Raw genomic sequence first — 21,130 nt, 5'->3', positions numbered from 1 at the left:
TTTCCTCAATTCAGTTTTGTTGTTCGGCGACTAGGGTTGGTAAACGGCAGAGCGTGCAGAAAAGCCATTCACAGCGAAGGATGCCGCGGGTCCAGTGTTGAGCAGCGTTCGTGACGTAACCCCAATCAGCTGTTCGACCAGGAGACTTTGGAAATTACGAGGTAAACTAAAATTGTATATAATGAGTGAAAAAGCAGGAGTTACTAATCCAAAGTGTTCCAGATGCGAGTACCCAGTGCCCTGTTCGCCGCCCGTGGCCGAGCGCCGCAAAGCGAGAAGGACGTGCCCTTCCAGGAAATTCTACCGCTCCGTTTAAAGAACACCGTGAGTGGGAAGGCCGACTCAGGAAATGATGTGGCCTGCCTCCAGGAGATGGGCGTCCTTTTTGCTTGCCTGAAGGACAACGAGTTCGTGGAGAAGTACTGCCACAAAGAGATCAGCCAGTTTCAAAACTGCTACAAGTGCTACATGGACCGCAAGTTCGAGGCCAAGAAGACCGTGAATCAGGGCATTGTGCAACCCGGAAGCAACCTCAACTACAAACAGCTTAACAAGTATATGCGCCGCTACCCAAATCCCCTCTAGCTTAGAGATTGAGTCGTTTAATAATACACTATTTACAAAGTAAGCTATCTTGGTTCCTCAGTAGACCACATCGGCGTCACCAAGTCCGGCGGAGGATTGGCTGACGGGCGAGGGCTGGCTGAGCACAAAGTTGGACATGGCACGCAGGAACTGCGGATGCGGGTGCGGGTGCGGATGGGAGTGCTGTGGCTCGTACAGATCCGACAGGAGCGGCGGCTTCTCGCGGACGCGGCTCAGAAGATCGGACATCTGCCGGGGTTTCGGTACGGCGGCCGTCGGCAGGGCCAGGTTGATGTGCAGTGGGTAGCCGCCGTGCTCCCAGGTGTCCGCCAGGATCTGGAGACTGCGGTTGGCCTCCAGAACACGACCACGCTGGAAGTTGAGTCGCTCCTGCTGCAGCTCAGACCACTGCTCCTGTGGGCAAACCAATAAGGTTAACTATTGATTCAAAAACGGATGGTGCCTTAAACTTACAAATCTGGTTCCCGAGCGACCGAAATACTTGATCTGCTCCTGGACATTAAGCACTTGCTGCATGTACCAGTCGCGCGCCTTCTCCACGCCATCCAGGCCAAACAGGAGCAGTTCCCGTTGCTCCTCCAGCTGCTTCATTCGCTTAAGCATGTTGTAATCGATCCCATGTTGAAGCGTGTGCCTTCGCGACTCCCGGCGCTTGCTGCTTGACTTCTTGGGCAAGGCGGGAAGGGCGGCCAGGCTCCAATCGGTGGCCGAGGCGGAGGTGGAGGAGGAGCCGCCATCCGCGGATCCCCGGTGCTCAAACTGCTCCCTTGTCTGCGGCACCTTGGACTTTCCTGCATCCGCCATTAGATTGAGCTGCCAATTTTGCAGGGCATGGCGTATGTCTGCCTTACCCAGGGCAGGCGGCGATGTGGCCACCTGACGTGGCGGCTTGGGCGGTGGAGCCGGAGAACTGTAGTCCACCTCCGGAGTCAAGTTCGCCTGGGAACGGGGCCGCATCTTCACTTCTGCCAGGGCCTGCTGCTGATTTCGGAGCAGGCACAACTTTAGTCCCGCGCAGAAGCGCTCGAAGGAGAGCAGCCCACTGCTGGGAGTGACCCGACGCAGTGAGTCCAGCACTCCGCGGGGCAGTCCCTTGGAGCCGTCGTCCTGCCAGCCCTTTTCGATGTCCGTGTAGCGCACGTAGCCGCTCTGCTTGTCGTCCAGAATGTCGAAGAGCTTCTTCATGGACAGCACAAACTGCTTGGGCAGTGCATCCATGTCCAGGGATTGGCACTGTGCCTGACCAGTATTGCCATTGCCATTGCCATTGCTCCCTCCTCCGTCGCCAATGCTGAGGTTCAGCAGACTGATGCTGGTGTTCTGGCGGAGCATCTTCGTCTGCGGGTGGTGCAAAATGGAAAGTAGTGGGCTGGCATTACGGATCGTCCCACGCTTGCTCCCAATGCATAACTGAATATTCATGGGAGCTCATTTGCATGGGTAAGTCAAAATGGAATGTTTGTAGATTTTGAACGCTTCGAATCTCGTAAAATTTAATTGAATTGTGCCAAACGAAAGACTCAGGCCATGAGCCCGATCGATTCTTTTCGCAATTTACTCATTGTTTATAAACAAATTAACAAACTAATTGATTGACTAAATTTAACCCAGATTCTTAGTTTTCATATTTCAAATGGTAATGGTATTTTTTAATACAACTTTTAAAGGGAATTCTTAGTTAAGAGTCTAAAATCTTTTTGAACAAACCACTTTGCTTTGCAGTTTCCGAAATGTGTTTGTAAATCCACTTCGATTGTTTGTTTTGTTTATAAACAAAGAGTCTGCCGTCCAATTTGCTGACTTACCCAAGCTATGCGGAAACGCTGCCTCCTGAGGTCCAAGTCGAAATCAAATTGCAATCCAGTTCTTCCGTGCGGCTCCTCTGGCAGCCTTTTGAGGCCGTTCGTCAAGGCTTCTGCGCAAGCTCTGCACCTATTCTGTGTATATGTAATGCAGCTTGGCTCGGTTCCCCGAACGAAGCGCCCAAACCCAACCAACTGGTTATATTGACTGCACACTAGAGGTTTTGTTTTGGGGCCTGAGTCTCAGTCTCGCACGCATGCGCAACTTGCGCGACTGGTTTCTGTGGTTTTTCTGTTTTTCGGTGAATCTCTAAGAGCGGGAGAGCGCCAGGAGGCCAACCCAATTCACATAAAAACACACAAACACACACACACACGGCCTAGGCCAAAAGCGGGTCCAAAAACCCCATAGAGATCTCTCTCAATTTAGGTAGAAACATATTTATTAGTAGAAATGCAATGCGCTTGGCTTAATCAGTCGAAAGAGGGAGCTAATCGCCTAGGTTAATAATGTATCTGGTAGATGTATCTGAACTGCAAACTCTGCGTGATCCAATGGAGCTGGAATGGATCACTAGAATGAGCCGTTCACCTCAAAGTTGTATTCTATTAAGTACTAGGGCTTAAACGTATTCCAAGGATCTCGACGTGAGGAATCCTGTCCAGCTTTCACAGTGCTCACAAGTCGGCCACCGACTTCCGTCGCACGTACTTGGCAAAGTAGTCCGGACGCCAGCACTTGCAGGAGCCGGGGATGAGGAACCAGTCGTAGTAGAGTCGCACCTGGAAGCAGCCCAGCTCGTCGTGTCCATCGCAGTGGGCATCCGAGGGCGCCGCGGAGCCGGATGCTCCGGAAGATGTGCCGTCCGAGGCGGTGGCCACGCCGGCTCGCTTCTGCAGATACTGCTGGTAGGCCTGGAAGTCCTGAACCGAGGGCGCCTGCGTGGTGGTCGAGCTGGTGGGCACCGTGTCCTCTGCGTTCGGGTAGAAGATCTCCGCGACCAGTAGGCTCACCCAGCGAGGCGAGGACAGGCAGCCGCCGTCCAGGTAGTGACAGCGAGCCTGGATGCAGCGCGTCACCTCCACCGTCTGGGTGAAGTAGCCCTCGTAGGGAATCTGGACCACGTAGCGCCAGGCGCCCTGGTAGTTCTTGGCAAAGACGGGCGTGGCGTACTCCACCTTGGCGGGGCAGGGAGTGGGCGGACCCTCGTACCGGATGGGGCCCACCTCCTCGCGTCGCTCCGCTGTGGGCGTGGCAGGTGCAGCTCCTCCGGTGTCGCCCTGGATGGCCCTGTACAAGGTGCAGAATCTGTAGAAAAAGTTAAGATTTTATGATAGAGTGGATTGAGAAGAGAATTTTAAATTGCGAACCTTTTTTCCTAAAATTCCACCTATGCAAATTCTAGTTTTGTTGTTTACCCATATAAATATTTATATGTTATGGAAAGTGAACCTAAATTCCATCGAATACTTTTTTTTAGAGTTGTGTTTATGATAATTATTGATTAATAGCTGTGATATCTTTCAGTTCTCGTTTTTTCCAACTTATAATAAATGAATTTAATAGGTTTATATACTTCTTTTAAAAGTACAAGCAATTTAAAAAAATTCGAAAATTCGAGTTTGATCATTCCAAATCCCTGCTATTGTCATGAATAGGTTTTTTTATTTCTATAACTCGAATTCTCCATAAATTTTTTCTTTGAGCTAAGATAGTGCTTATAATAACTATCCTATAAAGACCGGTTTATACGTTAGCATTAAATTGCCACTAAGAGTATTATTCCTATTACCCCCATTTCTATTTTTTTGAACTAAACTACTTACACTCCACCGCCATCACAGAACTTTCGTGGCTTCCTCTCCTCGGCGGCTCTGCGCTGCTGGTGATCTCGTTCGCGGTGCTGATGCTGCTCCTCCTCGTCCAGGGCGGGATCAAAGTAGCTGTACTCGTTGGACTCCACTCCCTCGGGCAGACTGCGTCGGATGCGGGTTGTGGAACCTCCGGCGGGATATGGCCTGTCAATGTTATTGCTGTCCAGCTGCTCCACGGGCTCATCGCGGATAATTTGGGTGACCTTGGGCAGGGTGTCGTCGGCCTTTAGCACGGGTAGGGTCTTCGAAAGGAACTTTAGCGTCTGGTTGCGAATCAGCTCACTGGGAGGAGAATAACTTCATTGGAGATTTTCGGATTCCCCAGTACTTAACTCTTTACTTACAAGGGATAGGGCTCTCCGAGCACATTCTGTCCCAGCGGATTCTTAGGTATCTGACCCTTGTTCAGATCCCCGCAGATATTGTGCACGGACACGGCGGATTTCTTGCCGGCAGCCACATCCTTGCACTCCGCATTCACAAAGGTGTAGGGTGGCAGTCTGACCTTCGGCGGCACCGCATTGGGGGACTCCACGAAGGCGTAGTAGCCCTCCGGTGGCTGCTCCTCGCCGTAGTCCGATGGCGACTGCTGCTGCTGCGGCTGGCCGAAACTCAATTGGGCCAACAGCAGAAAGCTGAGAATTTTCTACAAAGGGGCAGAAAGACAACAGACGGTCACTGTGGAGGTGGAATCATAGTGCCTTCACTGCCTGGAGTCAAATTAATGGCCCCACAGAATGGTGGGCCAGTGAATGGTCGGCATTGTCCGGAGAAAGAGTCGAGATCAGACACTTTTCGGTGTTTTGTTGTTTGGCGAAAGCGCGAAAGTTTCTGTTTCTGTGAAGATAAACAAACTGAAACCGAGACGCGACTTTTGCATCTCTCTGCTCGCCTCACTTGACCATTTAATTGTTCAGGGGAACTGAACTTTCCCTGAAATTCTGGGCATTGGCATCGCATCGCCAACGAAACCAAAAGTTCCCCGTAAAGAGTCGAGTTATTCAGGTCAAGTGGCAGTGCTTTTGGTGGGCGGATGCAGTGCCAAGAAGCTGTGGAATTTCTCTCTTCCGTGACACGGTTCACAGCGCAATTTGAATCCGAAATTGGGTCAGTCTCTGTTCAACTTATTCTTTTGTTTTTTTTCCCTTCTAATGGGCCAGAAACTCGTTTGCCCTGCGAGAGAGTTCCCCAACACAAAAACGGAGCCATTCCAATTTGCATAGGTAAATATGGGTAGCCCAATTGCAGATTGGAGACCCGAATTGGCCGTCTTTCGGAGGCCAAAGACTGAAAGAGTGGCTTCTCTGTTCTGGCCAGAACGAATATAACTCGTTGGCAGTGTGTGTTCCAAATATGCGTGCCACACGACCACTAACGGGAAAGTTGCTCGGCACCCGGCCAGAAAAGTCAGAAGTTAGAACATAACGCTGCTCCACAGTTAGCTTAATTCATTAGCATGCTCCAGAATCGGGCGCTTCCCAGCGACTGCGACTGGGACTGGGTAACAGTAAACGTGATCGCTTAGCTTGCCAATGCTTGCGCATTGCAAAACAAAAGACTTGGGCAACGAACTTGACTTGACTTGCCAGCCCCGGAAGAAGTTACCAGTTAGCACACCCGTAATGATGACATACCAGCACTAGGCGATAATCCATCTCCGCTCGATCGCTTCTTCTGGTCGTCTCGGTTCTTGGACTTGGACTTGGCCTTCTTCTTCGACTCTATTTTCTTCGATCCGCAAAGGGGAAAAACAGAACCAGACGCGTCAAGTGCAGCAACTGAACTGAGTCGCTGGCCATGTCGCTGCAGACGTTGAACCTCCGGCTGCTTTCAAGCGACGGTCAACAGGCAAGAGCACGAGAAAGTGGAAAGAAAGAAAGCTTTACCTTGAATTTAGCATGTTCCGAGAGAGCCAAGCTTGGAGATGGCTTCCAAGCTCAACTGCATACTTTCGGGCTGAAGACGATGTAGAGGATCATCAAATACCAAGTGCTCTCAAACATAGTCCCACACTGAATTGATTGAGGATTATTGCATATCCAGGTGTGAATACACATCGATAGCGTACTTAATAAGTAGTTCAGCGAGGTATGGCTTTGCAATTTTGTGTCCAAAATACTCCTTGTTTTTTGGACAACGATCGGGCTTTTTGTCAAAAACAAATTTTTTTTTTAAATTATGTTGAAATTTGGGAAATTGAGGTCTAATTCTAAATAAATTACTGTTTTATACAGCATATTGCATATTTTGATTTTATGCTAAAATAAGGGAACCCGGGTAATGTATAATTTTGGGCCATAGGATCTACCTAATTTTTCATAACGGCCGACAGCCAAGACATTTTTATAGTTTATTATTTTGCTTCAAAATCGTATTTCATATCCAACAACTTCACGTTTATTTATGAATACAATGAACATTTTACACCGTAATAAAGTTCTTTCTCTCCAAAAAACAATGTGGTAGAGTCCTTAAACATTTGTTATCATATAATGTTTTGGTGTAATGCTTTCTTCTACATGTAGAATACATTATTCATAAAGTAATATATATGTTTGTATATAGATCCGCATTGTGAAAGCCCCACAAAACTTAGCCCCGACATCAAATCGAAAGAATCATGCAGTTGTGCCAGAATTGTATATGGGTGTGGAAAAGTGACAAGCAAATAGATTGATATAGAAATAAAGGTAATCTTAATTAAAGAGAATACATGTCCTTAGATCTATAACTATACGCATAGATTGTAGTTTGAAACTTGGTTTCATTTAAAAAAATAACTAAATATAGGCATGCCAAGCACTTCATCGTTACGTCAGAAATCGATAGAGAACTATACAAGAAGAAGGTATACGGATGAAATGGGAAACTAAATAAAATCAAATTGTACTTCAATGTTTGGCTAAATAAATATTGGTAGTCGTTAGGTTATTAGAAACAAATCAATGTCAATTCGGTAAAATACAAAGAAAATTAATGCTCGCCATTGGCTTTGAATTGCCAGCGAATAAATAAACTTAATTAGGCTTACGGACCCTATTCAAGTTTCATCCAACTTTTCAAACTTAATGCAATATTGCAACTATCGTATATATGAGTACATATCTTAAAGTAAACAGAGTTGTATAACATCTTCATTATGCTTTTCGCTTATCGCTCGGTAGCTCCGGTTTAGAAATATCATATAAAGTAAACTTTAGGCTTATGGCTATAGTGCGTTTGTGTATGTTCTTGTTTCGGTTTCGTTTTCATTTTCGGTTTCGGTTTCCATTTCTGTTTGTGTCTATGGTCCGTACGGATCATAATATCGCATTTAATTCTTGGGCGAAACTGTAATGAGTTTGTGTGGCGTCACGGGGGATATCTGTAAGATATGATTGCTTGAAATTAATTCGAGTTCTTTTAGATTTTTTATCTTAACGTACCCATAGGGACCGGCCCATATATGAATCATCATCATCTTCGATCAGTCCCGCTGTGTGATGGTGACTCTGCTGGTCGATGAACAGCAGCGTGTCCTTGCTGCAAGTGTTGGCCGACTTCCGCAGCAGTGATGACAGAGTCTCCGTGTAGTTGGAGCTGGTGGAGAAGGAGTGCCGCAAGCTTAGACTGGCCGCCGCCTGCTGATGTTGGTGATGATGGGTGGCATTCTCCACCACCGACACGCTGCTCCTGGATCCATGCCAGTTGTGGTTGTGTAGCACCTGCCTGGATAGTTGCAAGCTGGAGGAGAGCTGGGCGGCGTTCATGTGGCCGTTGAACTTGCTCTGCAAAGTGGAGGCCGCCGTCACTGAGGTACTCAGTGATCTCGGCGAGGAGCGTGACGAGAGCGAGCTCTCCGAGGATGAAGAGCTGGGTGAAGAACTCACATCCCCGTTGGTCTTGACCTTGGCTTCGGCGTTGGTTGGTTCGGTAGCTAGAGGGGCTTCGGAGATGTCAGCTTCTTTGTTAGCAGGATTCTCGTTTTTCTCCTCCACAAGGTCGGAGCAATCTTCATCCATGGCAAATATGGGCGTGGCTTCCTCTGCAACCCTCTGCTCGGGTTCATCTTCGGCTGCTAGAGCTGCCTGTGTCTTGCTATTCTCACTTACACTGGTATCCACATCGGCATCGGCAAACGCCAGTTCTTCAATGTTGAGCTCGTGTGTTGCTGATGGCTTCTCCTGAGCACCAGCCGTGGGTTCTTCGTTAACTGAAAATGGTGAAATGAATGAGTTTAAAATATGTTCTTCAATATTGACTAAGATTGACTTACCCTCCGCCCTCTCCTGGCAAATTTTGGGTATGTCAACTGGCTTCGATTGAGCCTTCTCTGCCACTGCGGCCGCCGGAGTTTCGGTGGACTCACTGGAGCCCTCCAACTTAACCGGCTCCTTATCTTTTCCACAAGTCGAGGAGGCGGAGGACGAGGGCGCCGGGGCAATGCGCGATACCCAGTGATCGCCGGAATTCGAACTGGATCCCGAGCACTCGCCGGCGTCCACACTGCGTCGCTGGTAGAATAGCATGTAGGCCTCGTTGTTGATGATGTCCTGCTCGATGTCGTCCTCGGGCACCTTGCTCACGCGCTGGTCATCAAACTTGTACCACTGCCGGTCGTACGGGTTCTTGCAGGCCGCCGTATAGTGACCGGTTTCCAGGGTGTCACCCTGGTGGTAGCACACGGCGTACAGATCGTATCGCGTGTCCTTTGGATCGCAGCGCGAATTGAGCGTGGAGGAGCGCGAGTCGCCGGAACGGACCCGCTTCCAGGGATTTGAACCCAGGCCCAGTCCGAGCCCCATTCCCGTGCCCATTCCCAGCGAGCTGCTGGCGCTCTCGTGGACGCCGCGTGCCAGGTGCGGCGACATGTCGAAGGCGGTGAGCGGAAACTTGACCATGGTGGTCAGCTTGGCAGCCTGCGGTCCCTTTGACTGGTGCTGGCGGAAGCGCTTGAAGTGCACCACCAGGATGTCGGGCAGAGACCACAGGCCCAGCGTCTTCACCACGGGCAGGTACTGCTGGCAGTGTGGACAGCGCCAGGCGTCCTCGGCACTCAGAGTCTCCGCCTTGGTGTAGTGCTCCAGACACTGCTCCAGCGTGAGGGAGGCGGTGTCGTTGGGCTTGCTGGCACTTAGCCGCGCCACGCTCTCGTGCTCCACAACGACTTCCTCCCCCGAATCCTGCTGCTTGTTCAGGAAGTGCTCCTCGGGGGAACTCCACTCCAGCAGCAGCTTGATGTGCTGTGGTCCAGCCTCGGAGGACAGCACGGAAAGCGCCATGTCGATCATCTCGGTGAGCAGAGGGTGCGCCACCTGCTCCAAATACGTGTCCGGGTCGGCGGAGGGGTCTTGCAGCCGTATACGAAACATCTCAGATAGCGGCGTGGCATAGGAGAAGACCTCTGGCTTGAGCAGTGGCGCCATTTCGCGCAGCATCCTTTTCTGCAGATCCTGGTAGGAGCAATCGCGTGGTGCCTTCATGCTGAAGGGCGCTCCAAAGCGGGTGATGTCCTTGCCATCCTTCGCTCGGTACACGTTGGCCACCAGGAGCAGCAGGTCGGCCTGCGATTGAGCTGCTGCAGGAGCAGTAGCGGGAGCAGAGGCACCTGCCGCAGGAGTGGACTTATCCCCCGCCTCTGGCGGGGCACCAGCCTTGGGAACAGGCGTCGTCGCCTCCGGCACCTCAATGCAGTAGATGGTCTCAATGCTGGCCAGTGTCTCCACCGGCTGTGTATCGTAGAAGACCCGCGAAAAACCCTCGCTGTTCAAGTCCACCAGCACCATGCGCGATCCCTCGATGCCCGTGTCCGTCTGCAGCTGCTCTCGGAGAGCCACTATCGGGGATCCGGCAGGCACACGCAGTCCCATCCGAACCTGGCGGGGCATCTGCTTCATGTAGACCACCGTGACGAAGATCGTCTGCTGGGTGAGCTGCGGCAGCTGCACCGAGATGCAGTGGAAGGGGTCGAAGGTGTTGGACTGCTTCTCGCAGCGCGGGCAGGTGAGCGAGGATCGGAACTGGGCCTGGAACACGGCCTGGACGAAGCTGTTGTTGCACCGGATGTGGTTGGCCAGCGTTTCGGCGGCGATCACCTCGTCCGAGCGGCCATACGAGTTCTGCGCGGGTGAACAATGAGGAGAAAGAGTTAGTCGCGTCGTCCCTGGACGGGGTAGCCGCCAACTTGAGATTGCCCCCACCTTGAGGCTCTTGTAGCGCCGCTTGCTGGCCGTGTTCAGGTCCTCGTGCACCTTGTCCAGCAGCCAGAAGAGGAACTCCTGGGCGTCGTGCTGCGTGGAGCTGCGGAACTGCGTTCCATATCGATCCACCACTGCCTTGAAACTGGTGCTGTGGTCGCTCTCGTTCTTGCAGGTCCACAGCGCCTTCAGCACGTTGGCCAGCTGCTCGGTGAGCTCACCCTTGGTGCCGAACTTCCTCGAGTTGATCTTGTTGCGCCGCTTGAGGTCAGCCTGTGGTAAGGTAGGATTAGGATTGCAGGATTAGAGTACCCTATAATGAAAGTATACTCTATATTTACCTTGTACTGATCCAGCACAAAGTACTCGGCCAGGATGTCCGTGTGGCTGAGGCACTGCAGCACCGCGTTCATGAAGCACGTGTTGCCGTGGTTCTTCAGTCCCATTACGCCCGGAGTCTGGTCCGCCGGCCACTGATAGCCTCCGATGGGCGGCACTCGCTCCGCACCGCCTGGTCCTCCTCCCGAGCTCGCTGAGGATGCCACTCCCGATGGCTGAGCATGTTTGTTCGCCTGGAGAGAGAGGAAAATGCGGTGTGTTAGTCGCTGGGGAGTACAAATTGCAGGCTGGTCAACTGAATGAAAACCCGTTTCCAGATCACACTGGAGTGCAGTGGAGTGGACCAGGGGCCAATTGGCGATTGGGTTTCAATTTCGTTGCCAATTAAAAATTGTTTAGTGCTGCGCGCCAACATCAATTTGCGATAAATGAAGAAATATTTAGAAAACAAGGCGAAAAAAGAAAGGCCTGTCAGCCACAAACGAATAAGTAAATACTCTTCAATAAAACTAAATCATCACTTGGCAAGTCAAAGGCTTCCGCGAATTCGCTCTACTAATATGCAAATATGATATGTAATGAACCAATTAGGAGTACATGTTTAATGCGATCTAAGGAGATGGGTAAACTAAGGAGGGTGTGTGTGTTTGTGTTTGGGCGCAATCGTCTGGAAAATTTCGGTGTTAATCACCTAAGAAATCGAAATTGCTTTAATGGGATGTGCGGAGGTGTGTCTGGATAATTTGTAGAACTGAAAAAACTTTTCACAAAGCAAAAAAAAGCGAAGAGCGCGGGGGAAATCTTTGCGGTGCAAAACCAAACCGAACAATAACTAGCCTCAACTAACCTTTAACTAAGTGATCGCTTGTAGCAAATCTTTTCTTTTTGTGCAACTGAAGCAACACCTCTCAAATGGGCCGAATATGAATTTACTATATAATAAACAAGCTCTGAAAAACCAATGGAATGAATTGTGGCTGATGTTGAGGCTCTTTGGCAGTGGCATTTTCGATGTGGCCGAGTGCCTTTAAAAGGCTTTTGCTGCGTTCAGCAATGAAATTTTGTGGATTATGAAATTGGCAGCCGCACTTGGAGGTCACTCGGCTGTTGCGGGGTCAATGCTAAGTGGGTTTGTTTCCCGATTTCCCGGGGAAATGCAAGAGCTGCCGCTGACGAAAGCAGACAGCCGGACAAAAGATGAGTAAGACTGGTAACGTCATCATTCGAGTGTGTTGTACAAAAATATGAAACAAAAAGCCAGCGGATAATGGATTCAATAGAGACAACAAAAAACAGCGACCCAAAGAAGCGCAAATCGAATAAAAAACCCGTTTCCAGAAAGCAAAACCCACGCAAAACTTAAAGTGGCAAAGAAATCGGCGGCCAATGGCAGATTGGCCAAAAGGAAATAAATCTCTGTGTGGGATGGGCGTTGGTGTAGGGCTGGTGGTGATCATGACATTTCGAGCAGGCTATACTATAACCCACTGATTAGATTGGTACCTCTTTTCTGCGCCAGCATCCGGTGTAGAATGGCACGATTTCAATGAAGGCGATGCGACTCGCAGGCGAGTGGTGCTCCTCCGACTTAAAGATGCGGCATTTCCAGGAGAAGCAGGAGAAGCAGGGGAGATTGGTTAGAGATTGGTTGACAGTTAGCACAGATATTCCGCCACATCACGCAGCAGGAAAGCAGGAAAGTTCCCAAGACACAAGACATTAGCCGGGATTTCGTTGTCTCATTCGTTTAAGCTTACTGACACCATTGGCCACCCCCCTTTCCTTTCCCCTTCCCCACCATCTGTGAATAATTGTTGCTGTTGTTGGCAAATTGACATTGAACTGACGTTGACTGCATCGAACAAATGCCATTTGTATTGTGTTCTCGAAATTTCCTAGGGCGGGGGAGTAACCACATTGAACGGCGGCCAAGTGGCTGCTCGAGTGCCTCCCCGGACAAAAGAAAGATGCCCTGCAAAGGGCACGAACCGGGGCCGACTTTAAGAGTTGCCAATCCCAGGGCTTTTCGCTTAAAGACTGAAGCACCCGGCGGATTCCCCTCCACTAAGCGGATTATCTTAATAATTAGTGGAGCCGCGTTAAGCTGAAAGGGTTCCGAATTTAAGCTCAGCTCAGCTCATTAGACAAACCCAATTAAAATGGCCGGCTGTATGTAAGCCGAGTCCACAGTTCCACGGTTGAGAAAGGGCCATCTGAATGGATAAATTGAGTGGAATTTCTGCCCCAAACTCAGGTCCAATTCTCTTCTATACATATTTATATATATATATGTATATATATTTATGCCATTCCCGTGTGTGTTCTTAAGTCCGCTGACCTAATCGCGGTTGCCATTTCTCACACAGCTGGAGATGCAGAGCAGCAGACTTCGAGACGTTGCGCATACGCCGCATTCGCCCGACTTCCATTTTTACATTTCTACTGCCTGGCTGGCGGGTTAATTGAGCCAGAAAAACGCGGAGGCATAGAATAAAAGTAGCCACTGGCCACTGGCCACTTGTCTCAATTTGCGCCGGCAATTTTATCATCATCGTCATTATTATTTATAAATTTAAGCAAATTTCTCCCGTTTTGTTTGCCGTCGAGTGGCCAAGTGGCCCCAAATGTTATTCTTTATATATCAAGTGTCGTCCGCCTCGAGTTCCTCCTCAGTCCATCAGCCCATGGCTTTGTTTACATTTGCGTATTCCGTTTAACTTGATGTATCGAATTATTATGCCCGCGTCTCGAATTCTTGCTGCTTTTTTAGTTCGTTTTTTCTGGTTTTTTTTGCCGTTTCAGGCAGCAAAAATTCCATTCCGCCGGAGCGAATGTGTGTTTATGCGGCCACAGCTCTTGTGATAAGACAGACAAGGGGAATGGGGAGCGAAACGAGAGGGGCATAGCCAAATAACTTATAAATATGGCACTGCACTCGAGTATTTGTCTTGTCTTTACGTAAGCCCAACAACAAGCCGCTCCAGATGCAGATATATATCTGTTGGCTATGCAGTTACGTTTGCGTTTTTATTAAATAATTGTAAATAATTGAAGATAATTGCTGTTGATGTGGCTGCTGCTGCTTTTGCCACGAGGTTGTTATTACCTACGAGATCTTGGCCAGAGCATGAATGAAATTGGCTTTTGGGCTGGGCTGGGCTGGACCCCAGAGAGCGGAATCTCGGCGAGATCGAGAGCGATCGTAGTTCCGCCGCCGAGCCGAGTTCTCCTACCGGTTGGACGGCATTTTATTAATGGAACGCTCGAGCAGACTATTATTAGAGCCCAGTTGCTGCCCCCATTCTACTATATGTCTTCCCCCTTTATCACCATCCATCCGTCAATCGGCTAATCGCGAAATCGCATTCGATTCTCGGCTATTCCGAGTTTTGGATTGCTATAAACGATGAGTTCGGCCCGCCAGCGATCACGTGACGTGGCGATAATGTATAGCTAATGTATAATGTCACCATAATCATTATGGTGAAGTGAAACATTTCCCGGCTGTGATTTCGGGTTTGTCAGATAGAGGTTTTAAAATAGCATTTATTGTTCTACTGTCTATGCCAGACCTAATCCCTCTTTTACCACCCAGTTAATTAATAAGATCCCGTATATTATGCCAGTTTTTAGCACCACGCCCATTTCGATTACGTGGAGGAGAACGCGAAGCTCTGTCAAGGTTGCGCCTACAAAGGGGCTCTAATCAGGCCACCTTGCATATACGTCGCTTATCAGATACGAGTGCTCAGGGGTCCCATATCTACATATACAGTGCGCGATATAAATAGTAGTAGTCACTAGAGCAGGGGTACTCCAAATGAAAACATTAATAAAGTAAAACCCCAAAGAGTTGATTGTTTCTAAAAAAAGAGCCACTAGAGAAGCTAAACTAAATATTAAATATTAATATCACAACGAGCGAGTGCACAAGGCTCTTGGGGTGATAGCTACTTCACAACTGACATTATTTAATGACATTTGTTCAACTTGGTGTCATGATCGTTTAGTGATTAAATCATATACGTAGCTGAGGCATTTCATAAACTTAAGTGTTTCGATGAATCAGTTAAAGGAACCACTGAACTCAGAATTTAGTCCATAATTAAACATTTATTATTGCTTATTCGACATGATTTATCTGCTGCATTTAGACCCATTTCCCATTACACTTGTGATCGGCACTGTCTACTGTTACGGGACAGCCCCTATGACTTCTATCAACTTAACTGATATCTGGCATTCGGTTTGTACCGACTATTTTTGCCTGGCCCAAGCGTAGCTTTTTCGGGCAAGGGCAAATCGCTTGACAGCAGACGACCAGCGATAAATTTGCACTTCTCACTCGACGGACCTGCTGTCGCATATGTATAGTGTAGTACATAACGTCGTATTACGGAAGGGGAGGCCCCAGTGTTTGGGCTCTTTATGGGACTTTATAGTCATATATCATTGCTGGGGTCACCTGAGCTGTGCGTAATTAACTCCGAATGACGTGGATAATTTCTCGTTGCCGTCTGGGAACTAAATAAACAGAAAAGAGTAACGGCCAATTAGACAGCCTAAGCGCTGAAAACATAATTCTTCATTCCTTTGCAATGCAATGAGTATACTGGGGAAACTAAAGCTCCTTGAAAAGAATAAAAATATAGTAATGTTATTTTAAAATGATTGTTTATGAAAATAAACGTGCCGGGCCATGGAAGTACGAAAATAAATGCAAAGGCTAAAAATTCAGAAAACATTTTTTCAATTAGTTTGATCTCAATTGATTTTACCTTGAAAGCGAATTCACTCAGAATTCGAGAGAGGGAGAGAGAGAGAGAGAGAGGGAGAAAGGGGAAGAGAGAGACGGGAAAACGTGCGAGGCAACCCCAGCGAAAGCAACAACAACTGTAGCACTAGGAATCGCACTACGAACACAAACAACTATAGACAATAATTCGCACAGTTGTACAACAGCAAAAGTTACGTGTGAGCCACTGGGCGGAAATACGAAAAACAAAGAGTAGAAATACGCGAAAGGCCCCCCTTCCCCCCTGAACCATCTCTCCTGCCATATATGGGGGGTATTTTCCCTCCCCCCTCTGTTCGTGCACTTGAAATATCATAGAAAATCAGCAAATAGTAGCGGACAAACAGAGACGGCGGCTGGTAATGTAGGCACTCGCGTTACGTACTAATCTTGCCATCAACAAGTGCAACAACAACAACAACAACAACAACAACAACAACATGAGACACGGTTTTGTAGGTGGCTACAGCTAAAGCTTACGGAAGTAGACAAAACTGTTGCAGGCACAGGGAGAAAAATTCACCTGTTATCAGATTTGCATTACTATTTTTAGAACTTATTACTTTAAAATAGTATTTCTGAGTTTTTGTATAACTTCTTAGAGTTAAGATTGTTTGTGTATATCTACACAAGTTTTGTTCTTTCAAGATTAAACCGTTTTACACTTTTCCAGATTAAATGGATAAAGTCGATAGTCCTGGTAAAACGTGGTCTCTCCCAATTAGGAAAAACAAGTAATGTAAAAACAAATTGTATGATTTGCTGATTTAAAAATAAGCAATTAATATATTTATTTTGTATATTAAAAAACCTAAATTAGTGACAATGTTAATATTTTCCCTTGTGTATTTGTTAGCATGTGCGCCCTACCTCACGTGTTGTTTTTGGCGGACTTGTTGTTGTTTAGATCGTCACCCAGAGTGTCACTTCTGCCTTTTATGCCACCGCCCTGTCTCCCCAAAACCCTCCCCTCCTTCTTCACCCATTGGCATTTGCAATTTTTGGCATGCAATCTTTAATAAGCCAAATTATTGCTGGTGTGTTGTTGGCTGCCGTTTTTCTTAGTTTTCTTGCAGTTCTCGCAGCATTGCGATTTCGTTTCATTTTGCTTTTCCGCTTTTGCACTGTTTTTTTGATTTTATTTTTCTGCATCTATTAAAACTCAGCTTCTGAATAAAATCAATGCGAAATGCGCAAAACGAGATGCAAAAGTGCCAGCGGCATGATTCATAAATCAAGGCAATTGTTTACAATGAGGTAATCGCGCAACAACTACACTCAACAATGGTCAATTGCCACATAATGTCATTAAGAAAATACTTACAAACAAACAACAGCGGTAATAAGTACTTGTTGGTCAGCTCAACGAATGTTTCGGCTTTTATGTGGCCTTTGTTGGTGAAAGGTGCCAAAAGACAAAAGTAAGACTATGGGCTACTAAATGTACCTGCAACTGGCAAAAGTCTGTACAGTGTACACCAATAACGGTACAGTTAAAGCTTGGAGCAGGCAAATCAGTTGAGCTTTCCAATACTCGTAAGTGCAGCTTCCCCGTTTTCACAGTCTTTTTCCTATCACAAACGGCTATGGCTGTAATAGCAACAACAGAAACTATAGATACTGTAGTTTTCATTGAGCTTTACGTGCTCCACCCTCACTTGCACCCCCACCACCCCCTTAAAAACCCCCTACCCAAACTCCCCCACTTTACTACTCATTGCCGCCTTGCTTTGAATGAATTTAAGTCTGTTTTCGTATGCGGTTATCGTTCTGGAATTCAAACCGCTAAAAGGTCAGCTGCACTACGTTCGTAAGGTCTTGCCCTCTACAATTAATCAAACTTGTATAGCAAACAAAGTTATAGAGCCACAGTAAAACCTCTATTAATCGATCATTATGAATACATATTGCAATTTCTTAGCTCTATCAAAGAGATTACATATTTTACAAAGAAATTTGTAATATATTTTAATAAAAAATTTAAAAAATAAGATTTACCTCAGTGATTCTCAACACTCAACTAAACTAAAAATTTATAGTAGTACTTTAAAGTTAAGAAAAAAAATAACAACAAAATCAAATCTTTAAAACGAAATGATTTCTAAAACCAAAGACAAGTTCTTAAGAGATTTCTTTGGCACTCAAATATGTTTCTGGAAATCGGTTGAGAGTATAAAAAGTAAAATAGTAGCTAATGAAAAAGTTTTCATCTTGACATTTTTGCAGTCGGAATTAAATAGTATTTTACTTGAGTAAATCATAAAGTGGCAGAAAGTTCCAGACACTGAAGTTCTACTGTTTATAAATTGATACGCACACACTGTGCGCCCAATGTAAGTATTATTAGATCAAATTAAATTCCAGAAGACACGAGTTGCTGTTGCTATTGCTTTCTAGAGAGGAGTGGGAATGGGAACGGCTGGAGACTACCGGGGTGTGTCATTGCGCCCTGCACTTGTCTTCGGCTCCTCAGTTGTCGCTTTCCCCACTTTGTTGTGCTGTCTTCTCTGACAAAAGCGTGGCACACATTTGTCGACTTGCGCCTCCTTGTCGGGAGTTGGGTTCCCCCGTTCCCCCAAGTTGCCCAGAGTTCCCGACCCCCGGCTCCCCCCAGTCCATCATTAACTGCTGTCTCGCTCCAGCAGCGCACGACCTGAAAAACTCTTGTTTTTCGGGTTCTCTGTGTGTTTGTTTGCCTGTTTGTTTATAATAGCGCGCGCGGAGCAACAAATGTTGGCAACATTTACACAAAAATTGTTTGAACAATTGCTGTCTGCGAAACAAAAGGCGCCTACCTACACCTAGTTACAGTCCCCTCCCCCGACCGCCCATTCACCCGAAAGCACAACAAAAATTATGATAATAATGAGACAGCAATTGTTTAAAAATAAAATTAATTTCCATGCGCCGCCGTCCTCGCGTATGGTAATCGTAAATTGCCGCTGAAGAGCGTATAGAACATTTGAGATACACTTCAAAAAAGCGGAATACCGATGTATTTATAGTTGTGTAAACAAAGGCTTTTTATCCGGGGCGCAGAATGGAATGTGTGAACAAAGACGGGGGCTACCATATAGATTACCATACCGAAACTCCCTGAAGGAGGGCCAGCCAAAGTCCCAATAAGCCGCTTTTCGGACTGATATATACGTTATTCGTTGAAACGTCACCCTTATCATCGGTCACGCAAAATATGACTCAGCAACACGGGGAGCAAAACAAATAGCGCTGGGAAAGCGAAAACGGAAACGTGGCAAAGGGCGATTCGTGCCCATTCGATGTACTCCATTATATTGCCAATATATAGACATAGTGCCAAATCGGAGACAAACTCAGATGTAGATGCAGATGCCCATGCCATGTGTCGGACGAACAGCAGAGACAAAGAGCAAAGAGCAGCCCAAGACATGAGCAAAACAAAGCCGCCGATAACGCACTAAACGATGCCTTTCATGAATATACGGCTCCCTGATAAGGGGCATAACGGAGCACAGAGTACGGAATATGGGGATACATTATAGAGAATATGGGGAATACTAACCATACAGAGAAGAGCGTAGAAACTGCACTCTAAACAAAGAAAATAAAGAAAGGTATACTAGAACTGTTTACCCTACGTTTATGCGCACACTTTAATCACAAATAAACAATTGTAAATGACACATTTCAGTGCTACAATTCATATAATATTATTTGCAAGTAATTTAGACACAATGACTATTGCCTTTGCTAATCTTAAACACACTTCGTTAGAGTACACATCATGGACTAATAATTTTCCAAAGAAGAATCTTTATATATTTTGAACATTTTAATTTATACATAGAAATAATAAAGTGATAAGTTATATGCGTCTCCTTTACTGAAGTTGTTAGGTGCGAAAAATTTATATAGTTAACACCTTTAGTTTATTATCGATTCACTGTGCTATGTTAGTTTCAATACTTTTCTATTTAAAAGGCATCGTGAATCAGGATTGGAGGTTGATAAGTATAACACATCATTTTACTATTTTAAATAATTTTATTAAACTGAACTGTCTACGATAAAGGGATAATTTCATTCCTAACAAGATACAGAAATAACATATAAACCCAATTCCCGAGTTTTTTGTTACATGCATAAAGTAAAATACAATAAATTACTCAATTGTTAATAGCGTTATTATGTGTCGACTTTTACGGCAATTATTAGAATTCAAAGATGATGAAATATTTAAAAATTACCCATATATTGTGATTCACTAGTAATTTTTTAGAAAATAAAATTTTCTGTTCTATTAGTTACTTTTTAGACTAGCTAGCACATAACGTAGAAAAGTACGTTTTGAAATATTTGGCTAGCTTTACTATGTATAATAATGTATTACTATATATGTATTCCTAAAGGATTTGTATAGCTTACCACGACATTTACCGTTGAGCTCAGATGTTGGGCGATCCTGTTGAGAAACTTCCTGAAGGACGAACGGCGAAGAGCACGTGTCCGTTTGTTGTTGTTGGTGTTGGTACTACTGTTGTTGGTGTTTCCATTGCTGGCGGTGGTGTTGTAATTGTTGTTGGCCATGTTGTTGTTGGTTGAAATGTGAGCTTCGTAGCTGCTAAGCGACACAATACTGCCGCTCCTGCCCCGCCCACCGCCCACGCAGGACGAGATGGCCGAGTGGCTGCCACGCCGCTCTCCCTCTCCGCCGCCCCGTCCTCCTACACCGTTTTCCTTGCCGCTTCCGTTTTCCGCTCCCGACGAGGAAACTGCTGCCGTTTTAAATTTACGCGACCAACGAAAGGGATTGCGTGGCATGGAGAAGGCGCGGCGAATCTTTTTGGCGGCATTCGTCGTGGTTGCTGTTGTAGCTGTCGTAGTAATATCCCCCGCTACTGTTGTTGTTGTTGTTGCTGTTGAGTGGGTGGTGGCGGCGTCGCCCTCGCCCTCGCTCTGCTCTCTTCTCTCCTTTGTTGTGCCCATCTTGGTCTCGGTCTTGCTATCTCGTTCTGGCACACTGAACACACCGATTTCGATTTCGGTCACATAAATATGTACTTAACGTATGAATTGCACGGACGTAGGACGTACTGTACTACTTAATTAAACTAACTAACACGTGAATTGACCTTTTAGCAGTGATTTTTGCGGGCCTGTTAGTGCACAGTTTTTTCTAATTTTCGCTTCGCTTCGCCTTTTTTTTGTGTCTGCCTCTTTCTGCGCCGCTGCTTCTTCTTGCTTGCTGACCCACTCCGCGACTATTTGGTCGCTATTCGTATGCAAATACTTTCACTTTTCGGCGGCGTTGGCTGCAGCCAATTTGGTCGATGGTCGCACGTTCGAACCGTTTTTTATTTTGGGGCCGCGATGGGGCGATAGTATTATTAACCGAAACAAGAATGTGCCCGTTTTCGGATGATCCAAAATAACTAATAAAGTGTGCCCATTTTCGGATTTTTGAAAATACTTGAGGTAGAGTAACAACGATGTTATCGGGTGCCGACATTTGGCAGTGGTGGCAACGTCAGAGCGTCGATGTGTACAAGGCTGGCAGC

General features: G+C 46.7%; 4 protein-coding genes, 1 long non-coding RNA gene and 1 pseudogene across 9 annotated transcripts; 3 read left to right on the top strand and 3 right to left on the bottom strand.

The window, feature by feature from the left end:
- The first annotated feature begins 74 nt into the window (after window positions 1-74).
- On the top strand, window positions 75-628 carry LOC108141371. 2 transcript variants are annotated; one of them, XM_017264701.2, is made up of 2 exons: window positions 75-161; window positions 223-628. In XM_017264701.2, exon 2 carries the CDS (start codon window positions 223-225, stop codon window positions 583-585), a length of 363 nt encoding a protein of 120 aa, XP_017120190.1. In that variant the 5' UTR covers window positions 75-161; the 3' UTR covers window positions 586-628. The 2 variants fall into 2 exon arrangements, with proteins under 2 accessions (XP_017120190.1, XP_017120191.1); XM_017264702.2 differs by having other exon boundaries at window positions 115-161; window positions 215-628.
- LOC108141368 (suppressor APC domain-containing protein 2) lies at window positions 556-2,622 on the bottom strand. 2 transcript variants are annotated; one of them, XM_017264698.2, is made up of 3 exons: window positions 2,412-2,622; window positions 1,060-1,944; window positions 556-999 (listed from the first exon to the last, which is right to left on the bottom strand). In XM_017264698.2, the coding sequence occupies exons 2-3, from the start codon at window positions 1,936-1,938 to the stop codon at window positions 643-645; spliced, it is 1,236 nt and encodes a 411-aa protein (XP_017120187.1). In that variant the 5' UTR covers window positions 1,939-1,944; window positions 2,412-2,622; the 3' UTR covers window positions 556-642. The 2 variants fall into 2 exon arrangements, with proteins under 2 accessions (XP_017120187.1, XP_017120186.1); XM_017264697.2 differs by lacking the exon at window positions 2,412-2,622 and having other exon boundaries at window positions 1,060-2,397.
- On the top strand, window positions 2,303-2,721 carry LOC108141256 (annotated as a pseudogene).
- Window positions 2,722-2,833: 112 nt separating this feature from the next.
- On the bottom strand, window positions 2,834-6,072 carry LOC108141284. Its single transcript, XM_017264552.2, has 4 exons — window positions 5,918-6,072; window positions 4,628-4,929; window positions 4,236-4,565; window positions 2,834-3,717 (listed from the first exon to the last, which is right to left on the bottom strand). The coding sequence occupies exons 1-4, from the start codon at window positions 5,936-5,938 to the stop codon at window positions 3,087-3,089; spliced, it is 1,284 nt and encodes a 427-aa protein (XP_017120041.1). The 5' UTR covers window positions 5,939-6,072; the 3' UTR covers window positions 2,834-3,086.
- Window positions 6,073-6,657: 585 nt separating this feature from the next.
- Window positions 6,658-21,009, bottom strand: LOC108141405 (ubiquitin carboxyl-terminal hydrolase 43). Of its 3 annotated transcripts, XM_017264763.2 has the most exons (7): window positions 19,998-21,009; window positions 12,302-12,385; window positions 10,801-11,031; window positions 10,463-10,732; window positions 8,539-10,381; window positions 7,709-8,475; window positions 6,658-7,647 (listed from the first exon to the last, which is right to left on the bottom strand). In XM_017264763.2, the coding sequence occupies exons 1-7, from the start codon at window positions 20,556-20,558 to the stop codon at window positions 7,597-7,599; spliced, it is 3,807 nt and encodes a 1,268-aa protein (XP_017120252.1). In that variant the 5' UTR covers window positions 20,559-21,009; the 3' UTR covers window positions 6,658-7,596. The 3 variants fall into 3 exon arrangements, with proteins under 3 accessions (XP_017120252.1, XP_017120255.1, XP_017120254.1); XM_017264766.2 differs by lacking the exon at window positions 12,302-12,385 and having other exon boundaries at window positions 20,010-21,009; XM_017264765.2 differs by lacking the exon at window positions 12,302-12,385 and having other exon boundaries at window positions 19,998-21,008.
- On the top strand, window positions 17,261-19,202 carry LOC108141406. The gene is made up of 2 exons (XR_001774235.2): window positions 17,261-17,926; window positions 17,991-19,202. It is a non-coding gene; the product is annotated as an uncharacterized LOC108141406 (long non-coding RNA).
- Window positions 21,010-21,130: the final 121 nt, after the last annotated feature.

The sequence above is a fragment of the Drosophila elegans genome, unplaced genomic scaffold (assembly GCF_018152505.1).
Source record: "Drosophila elegans isolate 14027-0461.03 unplaced genomic scaffold, ASM1815250v1 contig_183, whole genome shotgun sequence".
NCBI lineage: Eukaryota > Metazoa > Arthropoda > Insecta > Diptera > Drosophilidae > Drosophila > Drosophila elegans.
The sequence above is the reverse complement of the archived record's forward strand: the minus strand, read 5'-3'. Positions and strand labels throughout refer to the sequence as shown.

Bases quoted from the DNA above. Each gene is read 5' to 3' on its own strand.
- LOC108141368 (XM_017264697.2), bottom strand. From the start codon at position 2,028: ATGAATATTCAGTTATGCATTGGGAGCAAGCGTGGGACGATCCGTAAT. The intron at 1,000-1,059 runs GTAAGTTTAAGG...GTTTGCCCACAG, and splicing joins GTCGCTCGGGAACCAGATTT to GAGCAGTGGTCTGAGCTGCA.
- LOC108141371 (XM_017264701.2), top strand. From the start codon at position 223: ATGCGAGTACCCAGTGCCCTGTTCGCCGCCCGTGGCCGAGCGCCGCAA.
- LOC108141284 (XM_017264552.2), bottom strand. From the start codon at position 5,938: ATGGATTATCGCCTAGTGCTG. The intron at 4,566-4,627 runs GTAAGTAAAGAG...TTCTCCTCCCAG, and splicing joins CTCGGAGAGCCCTATCCCTT to TGAGCTGATTCGCAACCAGA. The intron at 3,718-4,235 runs GTAAGTAGTTTA...CTTTTTCTACAG, and splicing joins TTCTGTGATGGCGGTGGAGT to ATTCTGCACCTTGTACAGGG.
- LOC108141405 (XM_017264763.2), bottom strand. From the start codon at position 20,558: ATGGGCACAACAAAGGAGAGAAGAGAGCAGAGCGAGGGCGAGGGCGAC. The intron at 11,032-12,301 runs GTACCAATCTAA...CTCTCTCTCCAG, and splicing joins GATGCTGGCGCAGAAAAGAG to GCGAACAAACATGCTCAGCC. The intron at 8,476-8,538 runs GTAAGTCAATCT...CACCATTTTCAG, and splicing joins TTGCCAGGAGAGGGCGGAGG to TTAACGAAGAACCCACGGCT.